This window comes from Condylura cristata, unplaced genomic scaffold, assembly GCF_000260355.1.
Source record: "Condylura cristata isolate star-nosed mole 26May11 unplaced genomic scaffold, ConCri1.0 scaffold00013, whole genome shotgun sequence".
Taxonomy (NCBI): Eukaryota; Metazoa; Chordata; class Mammalia; order Eulipotyphla; family Talpidae; genus Condylura; species Condylura cristata.
Genome location: NW_004567114.1, coordinates 8,920,890 through 8,936,081, shown reverse-complemented (window position 1 = coordinate 8,936,081; position 15,192 = coordinate 8,920,890). Strand labels below are relative to the sequence as shown.

General features: G+C 52.0%; 1 protein-coding gene across 1 annotated transcript in view; it reads right to left on the bottom strand.

Annotated features, from left to right (window-relative positions):
- The window catches only part of TTC7B (tetratricopeptide repeat domain 7B), a 187,699-nt gene extending 177,473 nt beyond the window's left edge, over nucleotides 1-10,226 (bottom strand). Inside the window, exons 1-2 of the mRNA XM_012724635.1 lie at nucleotides 10,204-10,226; nucleotides 8,685-8,853 (exon numbers count right to left, since the gene is read on the bottom strand). Coding sequence (XP_012580089.1) covers nucleotides 8,685-8,823 — 139 coding nt within the window. The 5' untranslated portion in view covers nucleotides 8,824-8,853; nucleotides 10,204-10,226. The remainder of the gene's footprint in view (nucleotides 1-8,684; nucleotides 8,854-10,203) is intronic.
- Between the last annotated feature and the right edge of the window lie 4,966 nt (nucleotides 10,227-15,192).

Below are 15,192 nucleotides of genomic sequence, written 5' to 3'. Positions count from 1 at the left end.
GTGGATTTTTCCTTGGTACATTAACCTTCAACTCATACTGTTCTGGCCGGACATTCAAGCCACTGTGTCCTTACTCCCTTCGCCACAATTTAACTTCAACCTACTTGAGCAGCCTGCACAGATGTGCAAATGCTTGTGTGTTCCAGGCACTGAACCTGGGGCGCACATGTCATCTGCATTCTCCCTATCATTTGTCCAGAGGCCTGGCAGGCACGCTGCGTCCAGTTGGGGCTCCCGGCCCAGTCCTGGTCCTCCTTGCTCTCTGTGCTCTTCCTTTGGGGCTGCAGCCACTCCTGGGTGTAACCAAATCTTCACACAGACAATTTCCAACCGTGACCACCAAACCAACATCCTGGACACCCTAACGCTGAGGAGTAGCCCCAGAATTAGAATGGTTGCGGGGACAGCACCCCCTTGTGGTCACAGAGGTATCACCGTGTTCAGCTTCTTTCCTCCTGACTCCCACCCTACGGAAAACTGGCTCCTCCAGCCACCTCAGCTTGGGTAGCAACATTCAGTACCTGCCCAGTGAGCTATGATAAAAATCTCAGTCATCTTGATTCCTTCCTGGATGACCACACTACCCCACTCCCAACGCACCTTCCTGGACGTTGGGAAGCACACTAGGGCTCTGGCATATGTCCAGACCCAGCTAGGACACATCACTCTAGTTCTTTCAAATAAGGGCAATTTCATGTGTGGAATTGAATCGTCTGCATGGGGCTTGGAGTAGATAAGAATCCATACAGGATGGGGCTGCACCAACTTTTTGCAACAGCAGGGGGCCACTATGCTCCTTAGGGCTGGAGAGACAGAGGAGGTGAAACCCAGGCCCAGAGCTGGGGTTACTGAGTGGAAGACAGAACCCTGCGGAAGCTCTGGGGTGCAGAATCCAGAAAGGGCGGGCTTATCTGACTGCAGCTGGAGCAACGTAAGAGATGCAAATGCTGCCTGAGGCAAAAGTGAAAATATTCTGTTGGCTCCCAGTTTCCTGTTACTGCTCCCTGTTAGCCAAAGCCAGGCAGAAGCCAGCAGACAGGGGCACCCTGCGCAGAGCCCGCAGACACCAGCACTGGGGCACACTCAGCTCACCAGCGCCACTCACCTCCTGGCCAGCTTCTTCCCTGCAATCTGAATTTCTTCTAACCTGTTCTCCACTCCATGCCAGAAAGATCTTTCATGCTTACGAACGTAATTAAGTCATCCTTCCTGCTTAAATCCTCAACGGCTGGCAGTTTCCTGGCAGGAAAAATTAGAACTCATCCACCAAACTGATTTTGTCAATCAACTGCAAATTCATTGCAAGAAAGTGCTGCTTCCCCTGATGACACAAGATGTGTTCAATTTTCTAATATGGGATGAGCTGCTCCTCAAGGTGGTGGTGTAAAAGAACATAGAGGCTATTCCTCAAAGCCATCTATCTACCCTGAGGCTGGCAACTCCTTGGCTAACGAACAGGTTGTTTGTCATAACTGAGAAGTTCAGAGCCCCAAGGAAAAGATGCCAAATGGAAGAAAGTGGACAATTAAAATTATTTAAATCTGTTAAAGCGCAAGGATAACAAGAGCTTGACTCAGTAATTTAAGAGCTTTGTACAAAGGAAAGCCCAGGCTCAGATGGCTTGCTGGAGACTGCTACCAACTGTCAAGAAGAATTAATACCAATCCTTCACAAACTCTTCCCAGAGATGAGGATAAAACACTTCACAACTCACCCTGTGACACCACTATCGCTTGAACCAAAATTAGACAGACATCACACAAAAACTACACCAATGTTCATTATGGATGTAGACAGCACGACCCTCAATACATTGACATCAGCACAGAACCCACAAAAAGAATAATATACCATGACAAAGTAGGATCTGTCCCAGGAATGAAAGGTTGGTTAAACATGAAAAACAAATCGATGAAGCAATCTCATTTTAAAAATAGAAGCACAAAATCTACATGATCATCTGAGCAGAAAAAGCATATGATCAAAGCCAACAATCTTCCATAATATAAGACATTCGACAAACTAGAAGTGGAAGAGAATTCCTTCAACCTTATAAAGTCACTTTGAAAAACCCACAGCTAACATACGTAATGGTGAAAGATAAGACAATTTATCTCTGCTCTGGACACTTCTATTAAACATTGTATTAGAGGCTCAAGTCAATGCAATTAGGGAACAAAAAGAAATGGAAAGCATCCAGATTGGAAAGGAAAAAATTAAAACAGTTCTTATTTGTAGGTGACATAATCTTAAAGAAAAAACTACAGAGTCCACCAAAAAAAAAATTATTGGAGTTAAAAAATGAGGTCAGGCCCTCCCTGGTGGTGCAGCAGGTTAAAGCACAGCACTAAGAAGCTAAGGCCACTTCTACATGAGTTCGATTCCAGCCTGCCCCGGAGGTGACCACATGGCGCGGCAGACCTCTCCTGACCCGCCCGCTGCTCCCCTCAGCAGTGTACTTCGTCGATCTGCCTGTTCTGTTCCCCGCTCTATCTCTGGTGAAGCCTCTCACTGCCCCTGAGCCTCTGACCTATACCCCAGTTCTGTATGCACAAATAAATAAATCTTTAACAAAAAAAAAAAAAAAATGAGGTCAGAAGGTTGCAGGATAAAAGAGCATTATTCGATATGCAAGTCAGTTGTAGTTTTGTACAATAGCAGTAAACAACCTGAAAATGAAATTAAGAAAAGAATTCCACTTATAGTAGAATTGAAAAGAATACACAGGAATAAGCTTAGCCAAAAAAATACATGACATACACCGAAAACTACAAAAATATTTTTGAAAGAAATTAGAGAAGATATCTCTGTTCATGGATTGGAAAACTTGTTATTGTTAAGATGACAACACTCCCAAAACTGAGCTATACAACTTTAACAAACTCCAAAAAAACCTAAACTGTGGCCCAATCCTGAATGCACTGAAAGCCACTGAATATGTATCGCTAAAAAGACTATTATGCTATGTGAATTATATATCAATAGAGCTGTTCTTTAAATGAAACTTATATTTAAAGTCATATTTCTAATACGAACAAGTAAAATAACAGCGATGTTTTGCAAGCAACTGGTTCCAAAATATCCATAAGGCACACCACTGAACATTCAATTCTGTTCTCAAAAATACTTAGTGAAATGGAAAACAATTGCATACACATAAACAGATAATGAAAAGATAGAATTTAAAGTAGTACATACAGGGGCCTCCCTGGTGGTGCAGGGGTTAAGTCTCAGTGCCATCACCTCTACGGCCTGAACCCACATGGCACAGCAGACCTCTGCTGTCTCCCTGCTCTCCCCTCAGCAGTGTGTTTCAGTAGACCTGCCTGTTCTAGTCCCCACTCTGTCTCTGGTGACTCCTCTCACTTCCCACACCTCTGGTCTACACCCCAGTTCTTGTATGCATAAAATAAATCTTTAAAATAATATATACAGCAATAAACCTTATTATGTATAACACAGTATATAAATATACAAGTTTATAAGTCATATTCAAGTGTACATTTATATGTATTTTATATACAATATTAAATGCATGTCATATATATGTTGTAAAGAACTAGATATATATATATATATTTGTACTTCAATAAATATATATATATAAACAATAAAAACATAAGTTTATATATGGATATATAAATATTCAACTGTGATCAACTAGTTCAAGTAGCAGCATGGTGGCTGACTATTTTCTGCATTTTTTGTTCTCAAATAATGCACACTTGACACACAGCTGAAAAATAAATGTTCATTTTCACACCAGAGGGATTCTATTCAGAGTTGGTCGGAATGGCTGGTCCACATCCTGTGGGCAGGAGTGCTCACGGGTACAGGCCTACTGCAGGGCAGACTGCAAATAGTTCGCTTCTGACCCAAAAACTCCACTTCAAGAAACCACTTCTAGGGAAATCATTAAGAACTAGCACAGAGACCAGGCTGGGAAGGTGTTCATCACAGCCTCAGGCGTCATGCTAAAAACAACCTACATGTCCAAAAATAGAGGCTTTTCAGTGAATACATCCATTCATCCAAACAATAAAGTGGTGGCTGCTAAGTATGGCCAACGTGTACGTATGGTCAGGGAACGTGTTTATGGTTTGCAGCAAAGTGGAAGAAGCAGGCCACAGAGCAGAATACGGGCTATAATCTCAGTTTTACCCAAAAAGTCACAAATAAGTAAGTGTAGAGAGGTCTGGAAGGGAACACACTAAAATGCTAACAGAGGCTGGCTGTGGGTAGACAGGCAGATATTTTTATGCTCTTTTGACTTGTCTGCATTTCTGATGCTGGTATGGTGCGCATGTATGTCATCTATATTAAGAACACCGCAATGAAGTTTGGGGGAGAGGGCAGGGAGTAACCCAGGGACAAGAAGCAGCTCTGGTGGCTGCCCAGGACAGGGTCACGACAGGCAGGGCCTGGAGGCGGCGGGGCTGCTGAGAGGAGGGGCCAGGCAGCTCAGGCCAGGGGGGCCAGGAGGGCCAGGTCAGACGCCTCAGACCCCTTCTGTTGACCGCAGGCGTAAGTTTCAAAGTACTTCCCTACGAAGGCTTCTGAGTGCTTCTGTCAGAGTATGCCTCGCCCGGTTTTTGGAGCAGAGAGACTTAGATTGACTGGCTGAAGAATCGCAGAGCAGAATGGCGGTGAGGGCTATCTGACAGCGGGATCTCATCAACGGCTTCCCCCTCCTGCAGATGACAGATTCCCCACGCCCCCACCCACCCCCAGGGGCAGCTCCCTGAGGGGCAGCCCAGAGCCCCAGCGGGCATGCTTCCATCTTCCTGGGGAAGCCAGGGCCGCTGCCACAATGCCAAAAACGAGCATGACGCCAAGAAGGAAACCACCCGAGAGGAGCCTCTCCCTCAGGCACTGGTCAGAGTCCATCTCGTGCCCATGCTCAGGGCTGGGAGACTCAGTCTCTGAGGGAAGGGCAGGTGCACCCACACTTTCCTATTTTGGGGTGTAAATCCGAGCTAAAGTTCCGTTTCCTCTGGGGTCCCAACAGGAGACAGCCTCTGGAGCGTATAACCGCCGGCCACCCGAAGGTTGTCCACGAGCCTCAGCATCTTTTGACACCACCCAGGTTCCCGGGGTGAGCGGATGGTGCAGAGAAGCGTGGCCACCTGATGAAGCCGGTTGGGGGTGGCCGTGCGGCCTCCCTGCACCTTGGGCTGGTGGGAGGGCCAATCCCAGGTGCCTCTTCCCAGGACACCTTGGCAGTGGACGTCTTAGGTCTTCTGGCTTCAGGCTGATGAAGCTAAGCTGAGGGGCCTGCGGGTAGGAAGACGCTCAGTTTTCAAGCTGGGAGAGTGGGCTGAGACCAGGACCTCTGAGGAGACAGGTTCTCCATTTAAAGAGCAGGGCTCACAGAGGGGCTCTGCACAGCCTCCGCACCCTGCCCTGCACACTGCCCACTGCAGGGGGCAGGGGTCGCGCTCCGCCTGGCGCCGCAGAGCCGGGCGCTCACACACAGGACGGGCGTCCCAGGAGGGCTGTGGGGCCAGGCACGTGGCGAGGAAGCAGAAGAGGAGTAGCAGGCTCCAGGGGAACGGAAGGTCCCAGAAACTCAGCCCCCACCTCCCCTGCCCTTCTCATCTGAGGAGGGGCAGTGAGTGCTGCGGCCGGAGCGGAGGAAGGCCGCCATGCAGCCGCCAGGTGGGGCCCTGGCCGGTGGCCAAGAAGGGAAGTCCAGTCAGCAGACAGCCTCCTCCCCAGAGCCTGAGCCTCAGCCGCACTGCCCCCTCCTCGGGTATGTAGGCCCGTCCTTGAGCAGACAGGGTGCTGTGAGCTGTTCTTGGTCTCAAAGGGGCACTCACTTAACCAACCAATGATCCATTCCAACGGTAACTCTGTTACTGGGCCCAGCTCCAAAGTCTTCCGGCTCAGCCTGGGCCAGCCTGGTGCCCAGGACCACCAACCGCTTCTCCTGTCTAAGCATCCCTTCCGGCCTCAAATCTGTGTGTGATCTCCCCTTCAAGATTTCCCTCGAAATCCATCCATCCCAGGTCCCTGATCTTGAAAGCCAAATCTCCTGCCCACACAGATGACAGGCGACTGCCTCCCCCTCCTAACTGGAGCTACCTGGGCATCGGATGAGGTCTATATCCACTTGAGAACAAGCCCACAGGATACACAGGAACAAAAACAGCTAAAAGCTGTTGATGTGCCAGGAAGTGATGACACTTCACACACATTGTCTCATTCCCTATCAGCAGGGCAGGACTCCCAGTCGCTGAAACGCGTTCATTGGGTGGCCCCCCGCATCTGGCCACGCGAGGTGAGGCGCAGAGGCCCCAGCCTGACTGTGACCTGCCCTGTGTGATAGGTGTCTGGGCAGAAACCCAAGCAGGGAATTTTCTAGTGATGTAAGTTCATTGAAAACTCACACAAGCACCCAATGTGTTCCAGACATCCAGAAACAAAGGAGCTGGCCAGGACCAGTACACAAACAAATAAAACAGAGTTCTTGTGTTGGAGAAACTCGCAGACTGGCAAGTTGATGATGGCACAACAATCCTAACACCCATTTCTCACGTAGGTCTAGTCTACTAGACAGAGGGACTGTGAAGATGGGGGTGCTTCCCAGGATCCAGAGGGGCTTCACAGAAGACAGGCCAGAGAGCTTGAGGCACAGGCCAGGACCCCTGGAGGCGGCCCAAAGACCGGCACCACAAACCGCCCAGGTGCTGTCGAGACCAGCACCTTTCCCAGCCAGCGGAGATGTTCAGAAGATTCACCAGAGGAACGTGGCAGTGTGCAGTCCCTGGGAGGTTGGTGAACACGCCATCCACTGACAGAGCTCTGGGTGCGCCATGGGCTGAGCAGGACAACTGAGTCAGACAGCAGGCAGCACACCGTGGCCAGGTGCGCTGCTGTTCCGCAGGGTCCAGCCAGCCAGCCAGCACCCGGTCTCTGTGCCAGCCACCGTCAGCCACGGAGGAGAGGAGCTATTCACATGGCCCCTTCCTTCTTACCACATTGCTGCCTCTAAAAATCCAATTTGAAGTGTCCCTCTTCCTCCAGGAAGCTTTCCTGAACCTGCTGGCCCGCAGTGACCTCTTCTACCTGTTACTCGGGGCTGGCTTTTACCATTAGCTCAGGGCTGAGATTCTAAAATCCCATTTAGTAAACATTCAGCTTGTGCCCGATGCTGTTAAGTGCTTCATTTACTTTGCTTGACCCTCACAACTCCACAAGTGGTGCTTATACCCATTTTATAGATGAGGAAATGGTGGTTGGAAAAATCAAATGCTGTGTGTGGCCTACTCCTCTGTCATTTTCTTTCCTTGAACCGTACTCGCTTACATTTGGCTACCAACTCCTGCTGGCAGCTGGGCTGGCACCGACCCCGCCTTCCTCGGAGCCCAGAGCAGAGTCAAATGCTGACGAGTGACTGTTACCTTGACCGTCATAGGTGGCACCGAGCCTCAACCAACCCACATTAGTGAATAAAATGTGGTCGGCCAAAGGGCTGGCGGAGCAGCGAGTAAGGTCCCTGTGCTGCAGGCTTTCCGATACTGTGGTCACTTCATTCAAAGCTGCTTCACTCTAATGAAAAAACACAATCCCAGCTGACACTGCAGTGAAGGACCTCCTTCAAGAACAGCTTTCACCCTGTGTCACTGGTTTAAAGCCACAGTTTCTTCAAACATCCACAAAAACTCACACAACTCAACAGAGAGAAAACAAACAACCCAATGAAAAATGGGCAGAACTAAACAGACACAGAAGGGGGGGTGGGAGAAGTCACATGGAAAACCCTCCTCCTCACTTATCTTCAGGAAAATGCAAATCAAAACCACAATGAGACAGCAGCTCATATCTGCAAGGCCCACATGAAAGGACCAGAAACAAGGGGCTGGCCAGGGTGTGCACAGAAAAGAACCTCCTTACACTGTCAGTGGAACATGGTCCCGCCCTGTGGGAAACTGTGGATGTTTCTCAAATACTAAAAAACGTATCTGCGTGTAATTCACTTGCCGGCATTTCTCCAAGAGAATAAGAACACTAATTTGAAGGAATTTATGCATTCCTATGCTCACTGCAGCCCGATTTACAGAAGCCAAGTTATGGAACAACCCACGTGTCCACGGCGACGCAAGGCTGAGGTCTGTAGGCACAGCCGCACACTACCGGCAATTACAAGAAGTGCAATCTTACCATCTGTGACAACATGGGCAGAACTGGAGTGAAGTAAATGAGAAATACCAGACGATTTTACCCATGTGTGGGATATAAACAAACAAAACAAAGGGGCGAAGCTAGACAAAGCAAGCCCTAGAAACATGGCCGCCCGAGGGGAGGGGGAGGGGAGGGGAGGGGCCATCAAAGAGGAGGAGGGCCCAGGGGTGCCTTGGCGGCGCGTGCGGTAGGGCGACATGCATCGGAGGGCATGAACCTGAGCCCCCAAATCACATACAGTGTCGTCAACCATTGCTTCAGTTAAAAACAATACAATTATTTTAAAAAGTGTCAAAGAACCTGGCACGAGGTTAAGTGAGCCCTTCGGATGCGCCCAAGTATCTTCATTACTAAGAGGAGTCCTCGCTTAAGTTGCACATTAATTACCAGGAGACTTTACTGCAATGTTCTTCTTCCATTTCCTTTCAGGGCAACTGAAGACCAGGCACAGCCAAGGCACAGGCCAGGGGTCCCCCCGCGAGCAGAAGGCCAGGCCTCACCTTTGGTGGCGAAGGCTTCGGCGATCATCCGCAGCCTGTACGGGGCCGCGGCTGTCAGCGGCAGGTCGTCGAGGCCCACCCGGGCATAAATGTTGAGCGCTTCTTTATAATCTCCTTCCACGTAATTCAACTTGGCCATGATCAGACTGGACTCTTGTAGGAATTCTGACTAGAAAAACAATGAGAGAAAATAACGTTTTCCTATGCTATCACGCGGGCTGCCGGCTCAGGGCCAGCCTGCCGCTCTCCAGAAACACAGGCGCGTGCACACCTCAGCTCTGTCCACAGTAGCCCGCAGGTGAACCAGCCCAGGCGGCCACTCTGAGGCAGGAAGAGGTAAGTCCAGTGCGGACCTCACTGTGCCCCTGGGGGGCGGGGGGCAGGGAGGGGCGGGCCCGGGCCTGCTAACACCGCTGGTGAACCCCAGCAACAGGGTGCCGGCTAGAAAGGCAGTCTGCAAGGTTCCCTCACAACGAAATGGCCAGAACCGTCAAATCCGCAGAGGCAGAACTTCAGTTACTCTTTGCTGGGAAGGTGAGTGGAAAGGAAGGTGACTGCCAGGTCCACGGGGGCTCTCCGCGGTGATGATGAAATGGCCTGAAGTGAAGCAGTGGTGGCAGAACTCTGACTCCACCAAAAACCAGTGGCGTGTACCCTGGATTAGTGCACCGTGGGGGTTACGTGACAGGTGAGTTACAGCTCAATAACGTTTTTGCCAAACAAATCCCTGAGGCTCCTCTCAAGGCCAGGGCTGAGTCGAGTGAGAACAGCAGGAATGTTCTATGAGCAAAACATATAAGCACCTGTCTCACAGAAGGAGGTGGCAGAGACTTCCTCCTGGGGGTTCCTGCCCACTAGCCTGGCAGTGAACCCCAAGTAATCTCAAGGAAGAGGCTTTCCAAATTGGTGCAAAAATCGGGACTTGCTTTCTTCCCAGGGCTTCAGGGGCAAACTTCTCTCCTTCAGCCTTTCCGACACGATGAGGTTAACTGACTCCTCCACATCCACCCCGCCCCAATTCCTGCCCCTTCCGGAAGGTTCTGCCGGCCCCTGGCGGGCTCTCCTGCCTCTCCAGGCAGAAGAGGGTGGCTTTCCCAGTCCACACCCACCAGCTCATCCTCTACCCTTCCCCTCCTATGTCTGGACAAAGAAGGGACAACTCAGATTCTATATAAGGGAAAAGATTTATCCCTCCTCCCAGGGCTTCTCAGTAGAACCCAAGCCACACCGGGCTCACTTCCGCTTTCGGACACAGGCCAGCAAAGCAGCACTGCTCTAGCCTCCGGCTGTGGCGGGGAGCCGCACACCGGTGACCAGCCAGAGCAAGACCAAGCAGCTGCAGTGGCCTGGCCAGGAGCTTCCAGACATTTCTCGAAAGGAGACAAGCAGGGAGAGGGCTGAGGAAGCAAGACAGGGTGATGAGTAGCCCCAGAGAGAGGCGGCAGTCAAGAAAGGACAACAGCACATGGGACGAGAGAAATCAAAGTGGAAAAGGGCGGTGCTGGGGGAAAGCACCCACCCAGGGCTTCTGCACAGCGGAGTAAGTGGAGACGGGCGGAAGCAGGCCTAGTGCACTGACGGGCTTCCCATGAGAGTCCGAGTCTCCCCTCAGCGCCTGCAGCGCCAGGCTTAAAGTCTGAGGGGGCGGAGGGAGGGAGTCAGTGCTCCCCCCGGACACAGTGTCCCTTCAGGCCGATGAAGAAGCTCCGGAGCTGGAGGAGGTCGAACAAGGCACTTAAAGCCCCTGTGCAGAGCACTTCATCATGGTCACAATGGTGAGTTCTATGTGACACATACAAGAAGACAAATTTAACTAAAACTGAAAAAAAAAAATCGCCAGTTAAGTAAACTGAAGCATGGAGCATCTACAGGAGCCTGATGAAGATGACAAGTGCCAGGGCTCAGTGTGGACACCGGGGGGCTGGCTGGGCGCGTCCAGCAGAGCCTCCTCTGCAGCGAGAAGAGCTCGGCCACGGCCACTGGGTGCAGGGCTGGGAGGTCAGCTCCAGCGGATGTCCGCGCTGCCATGCCCACGGCCGGACTCTCTTAACGGGAGTCAGGGCGGCCGCCCGACTCGGCGCTTCTACCACAGCGGCTGCCCCAACCGGGGGCCTCTGCCTGACTCCCATGCACTTGGAGGGAATCTGTGTCTGTACCAGGCTCCACCACCGCCCGGGGCCATGCCCATGCACGGTCAAGAACAGAGGGTATTTCACGTTAGCCAGGGCTGAGCGGTGTTCCGACAGTCTGCAGAAGGTACAGGAAGCTAAGCTATGGAGATGGGGAAGAATTCTCTAGGGGAGATATTAGCAAATATTAGCAACAGACACGTGTCTCTAGCCAGGTGCAATGATGTGGCGAGTTCTACAACTGAGCCTCAAGGCAACCTGAGCCACGTACGCTTGCAGATGAGAAACCTGAGACTCGGAGAGGTAAGGTAACTTCCCCAAATCACACAGCTAATAAACCGAAAACCCACGAACTGTAACTTGAAACTCATTGTTCGTACCCATATTGGGTTATAGAAGATGCAGAACAAAAACTATCAGCACCTCATAAAATCACAGGTTGTGTTTTCCAGATGTGGCCAGGGGGTTAGAAATAGAAATAAGAAAGAAGCCAGCCGGACACCAGGCCTGGACGGCTGCGTCCCCCGCCCCCTCCCACATATGGTCTCCTGCCGTCGCCGCCGGAGGAACACTGGGCGTGACTGGCTCTCAGCTGTGGCCCCTCCTTCCCTCGGTCCCCCCACTCTTGCCCACCAGTCAGACCATCAGGGGACCTCTAACTCAGCAGAAATAACAAGAAAAAAGACCCATTTAAAAAAGTGGACACAGGACTTGAGCAGACATCTCTCCAAAGAAGCGACATAAACGGCAGCAGGCACAGGAAAAGATACTGAGCATCACTAATCGGCAGGTGGCATCTCAGCACTCAGTGAGCTACAGCCTCGGGACTACTACGAGGGTTATTAGCTTAAAAAACAAATAAACCAGAAAATAAAATAGTAAATGCTGGCAGGAATGTAACTGAACGCTTGTACTTGTTGGTACGAGTACAGTAAGGCCTCCCTGTTAGCCTGTTAGCCTGGGGCTTAGTCTCAGCGCTATCACCACTGGGCCTGAGCTCGATCCCCGGCCAGGAGCTGACTCACACGGGGCGGCGGGTTTTTCTTTTTTGGCCGGTTGTTCCCTTCGCAGTGTATTTCAGTAAATTGGCCTGTTCTGCTCCCCACCCTGTCTCTGGTGAATCCTCTCACCACCAGCACCCCACACCTTTGGCCTAAACGCCAATTCTTCTGTGCAAGTAAGTAAATAAAAATAAATAAGAGTAAAATAGTACAGCTACTAAGGAAAATAGTATGATGATTCCTCAAAATATTAAAATAAAATTACTATGAAATCCAGCAATCCCATCTCTGGGTCTATACCCAAAGAACTGAAAACAGGATCTCGAAGAGATATTCATTTACCACATTCCTAACTGGATTTTCCACAAGAGCTAAAAGGTAGAAGCAAGTGTAAGCCCCAGAAAATATGGTAGGTATACACTCTGGGAAACTACCCAGTCTTAAAAAAGGAAGGAAATTCTGAAATATGCTACAAATGGATGAACCTTGAGGTCATTATGCTAAAAGCCAGTCATAAGAAAACAAAAAATATATGATGCCACTAATATGAGATACGTGGAGTAGTCAAGGTCATAGAGACAGAAAAAAAAGGATGCCAGGAGCTGGCGGGGTGGCAGAGGACTGGGAGAATGAGGAGTAATGTTTAGGGGGGCAGAACTTGAGATCTGCAGGATGGAAACAGTTAGGGGATGGATGGTGGCGATGGTCACACAATGTCAATTAAGCCACTGAGCTGTACACTTAGAAGTGGCTGAGCGAGGCCACCCTGGTGGCCGAGGGATTAAGCCTCAGCGCTATCACCGCTAGGGTTCGATCCCCGGCCAGGGAAGTGACCCACACATGACGCAGCAGACCTCTCCTGTCTCCCCACTGCTCCCCTAAGCAGTGTATTTCAGTAGATCCACCTGTTCTACTCCCCATTCTGTCTCTGGCAAATCCTCTCACCACCTATACCTCTGGTCTACACCCCAGTTCTTGTATACATAAATAAATAAAAATAAATCTTAAAAAAAAAATAGCTGAGTGGTGTTATTGATATATACATTACCATGATTAGGAAAATGGGCGTGGAGGGGAACAGAGAGGAAGGAAAACGGACATAAAGTTGGAACTTCAGGTGTTCACCAACTGCCCATCCTCAAAAGAAAACACATCCTTGACTAAAAAAAAGGACCCAGAAGGAGCAGGCCAAAACGGGCTGGGCTGCAGTCAGCAGTCTGAGCAGTGACCTCAGGAAAGCAGGAAGAGCCAGGCTCTCAGGAAGTCAGCTGAGGGGAGGGGAGGGGCAGTGAAGGCGAGATGAAGGGATTCAAAGAAACGAGAATGGGAAGACCAGAGAGGGAAGCTGAATATAAACCCGACCAGACAGCAGGGCTGATGGCAGAGGGCGGCATTCCAGGGCTCCTGACAGTAAGGCTCGGGTACACGGCCACCCCGGCAGCGGGCAGCTTCAGGGTCACCCCCAGACAGCAGTGAGGACCAGGTCTCCCAGGCACAGCACAGGGCAGGCCTGCCGTCACCAACAAGCCCACAGCTGCAGGCCAGGGCAGCCTGGCGCAGACCCAGGCCACTCGGGAGCCGGTGGCGGTGCTCCCGACCAGCCTTCTCTTTTTCAGAGAGGGGCCAAGTGTCAGGTGCGCTCTGGGCACACACACACAGCTTTATTCCAAGCGCCTGGGGGAGAGGGGTGCCATTTTTCCGGGTAGCGTATCATTAGAGACTCTCACCAGAGTCCCTCCAGCACAGTCCCCACGCGGGGTAGGCCAGCTCTGAGGCCCACAGGTCAACAGCAGGGAGCAGGCCTGCTGCTGAGACCAGCCTCTGGGCACAGTCCAGGCCACGCCTGGGCACGCTCCCCACCCTCCACTGCCCACTGGCCCCCTCGTCCCTGAGGCCCGCAGTACCTTGAGGTTCCCTCGGTCCAGGGCGGCCGTCAGGTGCTTGCGGACCTCCGTGAGCTGGGGCCTGGGGCCCCTGGGACTGGCTCCCTGCCGCAGCGGGTGTTCCTTCAGGTGCTGCTCCAGCTTCGACTCCCCAAGGAGGAGCTCTGCCATGTCATCTACAAAGACAAAGTGACAGCTAAACAGGAGGGTCACTGGTCTCCGGGCCCACCGCCCCTAGGTCCCCAGCAAGGCAGCGGACGCTCGTCACCTGCCGTGGAGCCTGGGCAGGCACCGGCTGACACTGCCTTCTCTCCCCTCTAAAGCCAGCCCTGAAGCACGAGTCTGCGCAGGTGGTAGGCTGGGACCCGTCATCCTTGGCCGCAGCTCGACTCTGGAAGGACGCACGGTGCGTACTTACATGGGAGAGCTTGAGTTTGGAAGAAAAAACAAAGTCTCCAGCCTGTTCGGTGGGATCTTTGCAAAGCGCACACAAAACCCAACACTCCGTGCCCTCGAGGACAAAGCCCGCGGGGTCCGAGCTTCCCCGGGGCCTGGCCTCGGGGGTGGCGGCGAGCAGGTGGGTGTCTCTACAGTGGACTCTCCAAGAAGACCCGAAAGCAGGCCCCTGCGCCTGCCGCAAAGCCAAGAGCACAGACATGAGAGCCTGGGAACGCTGTGGGAAGGTGTCACTCCTAAGAGAAGCTACTGAGAGCTGTGTTGTGCTCCACACTGGCTGGCTAATGAAAGCAGAAGCTCACTCCAGAGGCAGCTCTTTGGAATCCAGCACCCAGACTCAATGCACCCGAACAACTCCCACAGCAGCCTGAGTGCCGTCCCGCTCTCCGGGACGGGTCAGAGCCCAGGCGGGCGAGAAAACAAGCCATTAAAATGAAAGGCCTGGGAGGGTGAACGGCCCGTCCCTGACGGGGGCTACATGGAGGTGGCGGGCGTGGAGGTGGAGGGCGGAGGGAAGGACCTCAACTGGGCTAGTGACCAAAAGGGACTCAGCTCTGTCGTTAACATTCTGGCCCAAAATGGGGACAGATCTGTCGATAATGTGAACGGTCTAAAATTAACTGCAAACTGCACTCAAGGGCCCGCGGGGGTGCCGGTGCTGGTCCATCAAAGCCGAGCCGTGCAAGCACTGTGGTCAGCGACGCAGCCACATCTATGGCTCCTGGCAGTGCCTGGCCGGCATGCTGGGAGGCCTAAAATAATCTTTTGGAGGTGTGACCTGGGGGCCCGGGGGTTCAAGCAACACAGAAGCAGGCCGGGGGTGAAGCGACTGAAGGCAGGAATTCTCTAGCTGTCCATGAAGAAAAAGCAAACCACCTACAAGCTGAGGATGGGCAGGACACAGCAGCACCCACCACCCCAAGGCGAAGAAGCCAGCCGGAGGGCGCGGGCACAGCTTCAGGCCCAGCCAGCAGGGCGGGGCGGGGGGCAAGAGCAGCAGCCTGCAGACAGGGCTTGGAGAAGGCAGCCAGCTCGGATG